Consider the following 9579-nt stretch of genomic DNA (forward strand, 5'->3'; position numbering starts at 1 on the left):
CTAGTTACAGGCCTGGCCATGCAGGTCTAGTTACAGGCCTGGGTAATTCCAGTCTTCTGGGGCCTGATTGGTGTCACACTTCTCCCCATCCCTAGCAAACACACCTGATTTAAACTAATTGCATTTTTATCTGAAGATCATGATTAGTCGATTATTGGAGTCAGGTGTGTCAGCTGGGGCTGGGGCAAAAATGTGACACCAATTAGGCCCCTGAATACTGGAGTTGGCCAGGCCTCTAGCACAACAGTGGGAGATGTACAATATTTGGCGATAAGCCCAAAAATGTTTATGACACCGCAAACATTTACAATACCACATTATATTCTGTATTAGACTATAACAATATAACAATTACGCAAGACAACGGTTACATTTGTCATTACTCCCAGCAGGAATGTGTATATATTTGTGAGTGTTGGTGTGTGTGTGTGTGTGTGTGTGTGTGTGTGTGTGTGTGTGTGTGTGTGTGTGTGTGTGTGTGTGTGTGATTGAGAGTCTATCTGGGGTCATCCACGGTCATCATGCTAACAAAGTCTTTGTAGAAGATGAGGTTCTTGTCAGGGTCCATTGCAGCTGACAACATCTCCTCCATCTCTTCCTGGGTGAAGGGCTCTCCTGCAGAGAGGGACACATACCCACAATAGATCTTTGTCGATCCATTATACAGAGACAACCAAAACATTTGCTAACACAGCACCACACACACCACACACCACACAACACACACACACACACACACACACACACACTGGGTCAACCACAGAGAAGCACCCCTGGAGAAGTTTAGGGTGTGCCTTGCTCAAGGGAACAACAGTAGGTGGCCCCTGAGGTATTGATGGCAGTTGCCAGACTGCCTTTATAACCTCGAGGCTATTTCCACCCCCTAGCAGGGTTTCTCAAGGTTGATTCTGAGGAACCATTATATGCTGCATGTCACTCCAGCTGAGCATCCATTACATACTAATAAGTCATAAGTACATATGCTAGGTCCAAGGGAGCCAACACACTGGAAACTGATAAGAATGAACACTAAAGTCAACATAATAGACTTTATATATCTCCCAGTATTGTTGTTCTGGGAGATATATAATCATATAATGCTTGTAGAGTGGATTGTTATCTGTCAGTGTCTGTCTGTCCAAACCTTGGACCACTAGAGGGCGTAATATCATCTTGTCTTACACAAAGCCCACATAAATGTTAATAAGCAGTGACAAGATGTGATATATTTGTGACTTCAGGCCAATGATTCTGTGGTTTTATGTAGAGCTCTATGTTGCTTTCATCTTACCTTCCTGTGTCATGTACTTTGTGAGCTCCTCCAGTTCCAAATGTCCCTTTTTCTGCTTATCTAGAACCTGCAAATTTTAGATGTTTTTTCCTCTTAGCAAATAAGATGATCATAGAGGGAACCCAAGGTATGATCCTATACAGTCTGCAATAGGGGTAATTAACCCAATATTACTTATACAGGCTGCAATAGAGGGAACCCAAGGTAACCTATACAGTCTGCAATAGGGGTAATTAACCCAAGATTACCTATACAGGCTGCAATAGAGGGAACCCAAGGTAACCTATACAGTCGTGGCCAAACGTTTTGAGAATGGCACAAATATACATTTTCACAAAGTCTGCTGCCTCAGTTGGTATGATGGCAATTTGCATATACTCCAGAATGTTATGAAGAGTGATCAGATGAATTGCAATTAATTGCAAAGTCCCTCTTTGCCATGCAAATGAACTGAATCCCCAAAAAAAACATTTCCACTGCATTTCAGCCCTGCCACAAAAAGACCAGCTGACATCATGTCAGTGATTCTCTCGTTAACACAGGTGTGTGTTGACGAGGACATGGCTGGAGATCACTCTGTCATGCTGATTGAGTTCAAATAACAGACTGGAAGCTTCAAAATGAGGGTGGTGCATGGAATCATTGTTCTTCCTCTGTCAACCATGGTTTCCTGCAAGGAAACACGTGCAGTCATCATTGCTTTGCACAAAAAGGGCTTCAAAGGCAAGGATATTGCTGCCAGTAAGATTACACCTAAATCAACCATTTATCGGATCATCAAGAACTTCAAGGAGAGCGGTTCAATTGTTGTGAAGAAGGCTTCAGGGCACCCAAGAAAGTCCAGCAAGCGCCAGGACCGTCTCCTAAAGTTGATTCAGATGCGGGATCGGGGCACCACCAGTACAGAGCTTGCTCAGGAATGGCAGCAGGCAGGTGTGAGTGCATCTGCACGCACAGTGAGGCTAAGACTTTTGGAGGATGGCCTGGTGTCAAGAAGGGCAGCAAAGAAGCCACTTCTCTCCAGGAAAAACATCAGGGACAGGCTGATATTCTGCAAAAGGTACAGGGATTGGACTGGGGTAAAGTCATTTTCTCTGATGAATCCCCTTTCCGATTGTTTGGGGCATCCGGAAAAAAGCTTGTCAGTCAACAGTAAAGCATCCTGAGACCATTCATGTGTGGGGTTGCTTCTCAGCCAAGGGAGTGGGCTCACTCACAATTTTGCCTAAGAACACAGCCATGAATAAAGAACGGTACCAACACATCCTCTGAGAGCAACTTCTCCCAACCATCCAGGAACAGTTTGGTTACAAACAATGCATTTTCCAGCATGATGGAGCACATTGCCATAAGGCAAAAGTGATAACTAAGTGGCTCGGGGAACAAAACATCGATATTTTGGGTCCATGGCCAGGAAACTCCCCAGACCTTAATCCCATTGAGAATGTGTGGTCAATCCTCAAGAGGCGGGTGGACAAACAAAAACCCACAAAGTCTGACAAACTCCAAGCATTGATTATGCAAAAATGGGCTGCCATCAGTCAGGTTGCCCAGAAGTTGCCATCAGTCATGTTGCCCAGAAGTTAATTGACAGCATGCCAGGGAGGATTGCAGAGGTCTTGAAAAAGAAAGGTCAACACTGCAAATATTGACTTCATGTAATTGTCAATAAAAGCCTTTGGCACTTATGAAATGCTTGTAATTATACTTCAGCATTCCATAGTAACATCTGACAAAAAATATCTAAAGACACTGAAGCAGCAAACTTTGTGGAAATTAATATTTGTAACATTCTCAAAACCTTTGGCCACAACTGTACAGTCTGCAGGGAATTAACCCAAGATTATCTATACAGTCTGCAATTGAGGGAATTAACCCAAGATTATCTATACAGTCTGCAATTGAGGGAATTAACCCAATATTATCTATACAGTCTGTAATAGAGAGAATTAATCCAAGATAACCTACACAGTCTTCAATAGAGGGAATGAATCCAAGATAACCAACACACTCTACATACAGAACCTATACAGTCCATTACCTCAAAGGCCTGGAGCATCAGGTCCTCTGGGATGGGCCGGAACCTGCAGAGTACACACACACACACACACACACACACACACACACACACACACACACACACACACACACATACATAAGAAGTTACAGAACACACACACCTTTTACACACACACATACAATCTCATAGAACATTACTGCAAGTAAGTCAACTATATCAATCATAGTATGTTTGTATAAGGTGCTGCCAAAATAGTTTTTATCTACAACTGAGACCAGGCAGGAACAGGTTAGGGTCATTATGCATGTTTAATCAGACTACCTTATAAGACTACCTCTTATATTAGCTATACCTCCTCCTTCTGGACACACCTACTCTGTCTGTATTTGGAGTAGGATTTAGTTGCCCCCTACACTCTGTGGTAATCCGGGAGGTCTACCCTGTGGGTTGGTGATCGAGGGGAGATACGTGCCGCGACGTTGGCTCCCTGTGCTGGGAGTACACGGTCTGGGTACCCCGACACTGACGGTCCCAAGTAGAGATAATTAGGGGAGAATTCCTACCAGCTGTGCAGACCACATAAAGGGAGCACCGTGGCACACCGCGAGGGAGACAGAGAGAGAGGAGCCAAATGTGAGAAGGGACAAACCTAGGTTATTTTGTTGTTATGTTAATGTTGTTGCCAAGTAAAGTCGTGTTTTCTGACTAGAACCTCCCTGTCTCTGTGTTCATCTCTGCACGCTCAACCCAACACCCCACGTTTTACCACACATGGTGGAGAATACGGGCGGCAGGGTAGCCTAGTGGTTAGAGCGTTGGACTAGTAACCGAAAGGTTGCAAGTTCAAATCCCGAGCTGACAAGGTACAAATCTGTCGTTCTGCCCCTGAACAGGCAGTTAACCCACTGTTCCTAGGCCGTCATTGAAAATAAGAATTTGTTCTTAACTGACATGCCTAGTAAAATAAAGGTAAAATAAATAAATAAAACGGGCACCTCAGTAGCTTTGGGTGCCGTGGGGTCGAGCGTACGGAGATTGCCATGGAGGAACTGGTGGCTCAGTTTATACTCAGCCAACAGAAGCAACAGGCTTTCCAGAAGCCAGCGCTGGAGGAGCAGAACCAACAAAACAGACTGGTAACGGAGGTAGCCTAGTTGAAGGGTGGGATGGCTCAGGAGTCTGGTCCAAATCAGTTTCTGGCTAAGTAAATGGAGGACGATGACTTGGAGACGTTTTTGTGCACCTTCGAGAGGACGGCACAGAGGGAAGGGTGTGCCAGCCTTTTGGCACCCTATCTCTCCGGGAAGGCCCAGAAGGCCTACTTCGACTTGAACGCCGACCAGGCAGCAAATTATGAGAGACTCAAACGTGAGATTCTGAGCCGTTATTCATCCTCGCACGCGTGTACAACGTGTACAACTGGTCCATGACTGGGTCTTTGACTCCACCATCTCCCCTGCGCTCAGATGAGCGACCTGGTGCGCCTGACCAAGGGATGGCTACTGACCAACGTACCATCCCTCCCGACAATCAATAACGTACCTTCTGGCCCTCAGCACCTTCGGGCCCTGCCCTACTAGATGAGGAAGGCGACGAACCCCCAGAGCCTGGAGGAATTGCTGACTGCGGTGGAAACCCACCAGAACACCCAGGACTTGCTGAAAGGTGCCCGGGCGGAGAGAGTGGACGCAGGGAGGGGGAAGAAAAGCACAGAGGCGAGGGGCAGAAGGGGGCCCGTACGGAACCAGCCAAAGCTGCGAAGTGGGAGGTCAACCCGAACCGATGACGACATCCACTGCTGGACCTAGATCAGAGGCGCTGCTATGAGCACGGCAAGCCAGAAGACATCGCATGGAGAGTTGTGTCACCTCCTGTTGGGCGCACACCGAGACGGCCCCACCGATGGTTCCAGTATGAATCGATGGCGTCGACACCAGCGCTCTGCTGGACTCTGGCAGCATGGTGACCTTGGCCCAACCGTAGTGGCTCACACGAGAGGGAAAAGACGAACCGGGGGGCGAGGAGATGACAGTGTCCTGTATACATGGGACACGAAGAGGTACCCAACATTGCCGGTGCGGCTAACCACCCCAAGGGGGAGTGTCAGATGCGCGTGGGGGCTGTTCCTAACCTGCCCGTGCCTATTCTCGGTAGAGATTGCCCTCTCTTCCAGACACTGTGGAGGAGGGACCTGGGGAGGCGTGCACAAGGTAGGCAGGAGAGGAAAAAGGATGGTCATCTGTGCAATCCACTCCCCGCAACGAGGGGTGTCCACCGGGCCCAAGTCGGACCAGGAGGAGGGAGATGACTCAACGCCGGGAAGCGAGCCGTTGTCTGAGGAGGACCTCTGGCAGCACTTTATGGAGGTGGAGGCACTCGACGGACCGACCGACACGGGAATCCTCACAGGCCAGTTCGGGACAGCCCAGTTAGAAGACCTCAACCTCCAGAACGCGAGGGGCCAGGTGATTGTGGTGGACGGCATGTTATTACCCGGGGTAACTGAGTGGCGCTACCCCCACTTCGACATCAAGCATCATTTATTGTATCAGGTAGTAAAACACAATGGGGAGACAAAAGGAGCTCTTCCAATTATTCTTACGGTGGGTATTCCACAGGAAGCAGATGCTGAAGAAGATCATCGAGAGAGACAGGAGGAACTGGGACAAGCTGCATCCCCACCTGATGTTCTTGTGCGCGAGGTACCCCAAATGTCCACTGGGTTCTCCCCCTTTGAGCTCTTGTACGGCCGTCGGCCCCGCGGACTGCTGGACCTAGCCAAGGAGGTTTGGGAGGAACAACCGACCCCCCTTCGCAGTGTGGTGGAAAACATGGAGGAGATGAGGGAGAGGATGACGGTGATTTGGCCAGTGGTGAGGGAGCACATGGCCCAGGCACAACGTACCCAGGAGCGTGTATACAACCAGGGGGCCCAACAACGAGAGTTCCACCCGGGTGAGAAGGTCTTGGTGCTGATCGCCACAACGGAGAGTAAATTCCTGGCTACTTGGCATAGGCCCTACGACATCGTGGAGCGGGTAGGAGACATCAATTATAAGGTCCGCCAACTGGGGCAGAGAAAACCCCTTCAGCTTTACCATGTGAACCTACTGAAGAAGTGGTAGGAACGAGAGGTGCTGTGCTCAATGTGGACCCAGCCACAGCAGAACCCGCCCTCTCTCGAAGTTTCCATGGGGAAAGACCTCAGCCCAACCCAACAGCAAGCGCTTCGAGAGTTGGTCCAGCGGAATACGGCCATGTTCTCCGAGGTGCCAGCCGCACGGATCTCGTGGAACATCATATCCACACACGTCCGGGAGAAAAAGTGCGTGAACAGCCATACTAGACACCAAAACTCTGGAGGGCAGCGGTCCAGTGGGAAGTGATAACAATGATAGAGATGGGGGTACTGGAGGAGTCCCACAGTGAGTGGTCTAGCCCTATGGTGCTGGTACCAAAACCAGACGGAACCGTCCACTTTTGCAACAACTTCCGGGGCCTGAACGAGATCAGTGAATTCAGCGCCTACCCCATGCCCCAGGTAGATGAACTGATCGACCACTTGGGGACGGCAAGATACGTCAGCACCCTGGACCTAACAAAGGACCTTCTCCCTGGACCATCTCCATCTCTACCACTACCGGGTCCTTCCTTTCGGGCTCCACGGGGCTCCAGTGACCTTTCAGCGACTCATGGACCGCGTCCTGTGCCTGCACTGTGTGTACGTTGCTGCTTATTTAGATGATATAATCGTGCACAGTGACAGTTGGGAGTCCCATCTCTGTAAGTTAAAGGCCGTGGTGGATGCGCTAAGGGATGCGGGGCTGACCGCGAACCCCCACAAGTGCAAGCTGGGCTACGCCGAGGTGGAGTACCAGAGTGGAGTACCGAATCTGGCCGAATCTGGCAGGATAAAAAAATAATAACAAAAAAATCAATCAAGAGGCAGGTGAAGTCGTTCCTGGGGTTAGCAGGCTACTACAGTCGATTTGTACCTAACTTTGCCGCAATAGCTTCTCCCCTCACAGACATAACGAAGGCACACCTACCCCAGACGGTGCGATGGACAAAAGACACAGAGACGGCATTCCAGGCCCTGAAGGACGCGCTATGTTCACCCACAGTACTCGTCACCTCGGGCTTCTCAACAGACCTCCTGGTCCAGACAGACGCGTCTGAAACTGGGGTAGGGGCCGTCTTGTCCTTAGAGCAGGAAGGTGAGGAGCCCCCTATCATGTATATCAGCAGGAAGCTCCTCCCGAGGGAGAAGTACTCTATTGTCGAGAAGGAGTGCCTCGTCGTGAAGTGGGCGCTGGACACCTTCAAGTATTACCCCCTCGGGAGGAAGTTCACCCTGATTACTGACCATGCCCCCCTTGTGTGGATGGCAAGCAGTAAGGACACGAATGATTGTGTCACCTGCTGGTTTCTGTCATTACAGCGTTTCTCTTTCTCTATCATCCACAGGTAGGGGGGACAGCACGGCAATGCGGACACCCTCACCACGGGGGGATGCAAACCTAGTCCTGAGCACACCTCTCTCCCAGTCAGGGCTAAGGGGGAGGGCGGTGTGCGGTATCCCGGAAGTCTACCCCGGGGGTTGGTGATAGAGGGGAGGCCGTTCCGCGACATTGGCTCCCTCTGCTGGGAGTACACGGGCTGGGCACCCCGACGCTGATGGCCCCAAGTAGAGGTAATTAGGGGAGAGTGCCAACCAGTCTGTAACGATTGTCTTTGGGTGAAAGAGAGGAGGACCAAGATGCAGCGTGATGATAATCCATATTTAATGGGAATAATTAAACACAGAACAAAATCAACAAACCGACAAAAGGAACGAAGACGAAACAGTCCCGTAACGTAAACACTGGAACACTGGAACAGGAACAATCACCCACAAAATATGGCTGCCTAAATATGGTTCCCAATCAGAGATAACGATAGACAGCTGCCTCTAATTGAGAACCAATCTAGGCAACCATAGACATACGGGAACAGCAAAGGACCCTTTTGGAACCATTTTTTCTTAGAGTGTAGACACTGATCTAAGCTAAGTGTTCTTACAGGTAGCAACAGAGGCAGTGTTTCCAGAAAAACCTACTGCACCAGTTCTAGGAATTCCTAGAAACTACCCAGATAGCCAGACAAGTCAAGTAGTCAGATCCTCCAGTTTGTCTCTGTCTGTCTGAGATCAATGTGTTTCAACTGATTGTATGTCTCTCTACCTCTCCCGCTCTCTCTCCTGTGTTCTTACATTATCTGATACAGCCCCATCTAGCAGACTCTGTGCATGCCTCTTTCCAATGTTCTTACTTGCGCTCCATTAGAACCTTGGTCATGGTGGGGAGGAACTTCTCAAAGCGGATGTATCCTGTCGGCTCCTCCTCCTCAATCTAGGGGAAGAGTTTGTTCACAAATATTATGGTCTGACATTGTAGCAACATTTCTGGGGAATTTACTATATGTGAGTGTTGGTCCTTTTTTTAAACTTCTACATTACGTGATTGTCCCCTGGCTTCTAACGCCCTTCTACCTTTGCATTTGTTCTTTGAGAAAACAGAGTAAAACCAGCCATACCTGTTTAGTTAAATATGTCCCATTGTTGTCCTCTCTATGTTCATGTACATATGCACGGTTGACTGTAAGCCGCTTTGGATAAAAGCATCTGCTAAATGACATACTGTATGCTATTATTATGTTATTATGTCTCTGATCAAAAGGATGCCCTTACCTCTGCTATGACGTCATGTAGCTCCCCTTCGTTAGGGAAGCAGCCTAGGGAGCGGATGATAGTGCCTATCTCCCTTTGACAGAAGCACAGCACCGGAGTGAAAACATCACCACCATATAATACAACACTGTATAAACCTAAATCAGTGTGGTAAGCCTATTTAGTATCATGTCTGTTGTAAGCCTGTCTAAGTGGGCCTGACTATATCATTCTGCTCACCTGACATCCACTGTCTTGTTGAACTCGTGGTCAAACACATCAAAAGCAGCGCGGATCTTCTTGTGGACCTCCGATACTATGGCCTCTACGACAGCAAATACAACAGACAAATCAAAAGCCCGTCGTTAGCTTAAACTAGTGCCACCTTTCAAATGTATCTCAAATTAGCTGTATCTACAAGTTAAAGCGATAAAACAACTATTTAAATAGATTTTGAAGCCCATTTCATACCTGCGCTTTCCTTGTCTTCCGCCATTTTCTTTATTTACAGTTGTTGCTAGGAGACCATATATAGCTTTTTGATTGGCAGGACCACTCTAA

At 48.5% G+C, this 9579-nt stretch overlaps 1 protein-coding gene across 2 annotated transcripts; it reads right to left on the minus strand.

Annotated features, from left to right (window-relative positions):
- Positions 1–303: 303 nt before the first annotated feature.
- efcab2 (EF-hand calcium binding domain 2) lies at positions 304–9540 on the minus strand. 2 transcript variants are annotated; one of them, XM_029688731.2, is made up of 7 exons: positions 9490–9540; positions 9259–9343; positions 9040–9112; positions 8622–8701; positions 3333–3375; positions 1292–1358; positions 304–615 (listed from the first exon to the last, which is right to left on the minus strand). In XM_029688731.2, exons 1-7 carry the CDS (start codon positions 9512–9514, stop codon positions 497–499), a joined length of 492 nt encoding a protein of 163 aa, XP_029544591.1. In that variant the 5' UTR covers positions 9515–9540; the 3' UTR covers positions 304–496. The 2 variants fall into 2 exon arrangements, with proteins under 2 accessions (XP_029544591.1, XP_029544592.1); XM_029688732.2 differs by lacking the exon at positions 1292–1358.
- Between the last annotated feature and the right edge of the window lie 39 nt (positions 9541–9579).

This window comes from Oncorhynchus nerka, linkage group LG18 (genome assembly GCF_034236695.1).
Source record: "Oncorhynchus nerka isolate Pitt River linkage group LG18, Oner_Uvic_2.0, whole genome shotgun sequence".
Classification (NCBI taxonomy): domain Eukaryota; kingdom Metazoa; phylum Chordata; class Actinopteri; order Salmoniformes; family Salmonidae; genus Oncorhynchus; species Oncorhynchus nerka.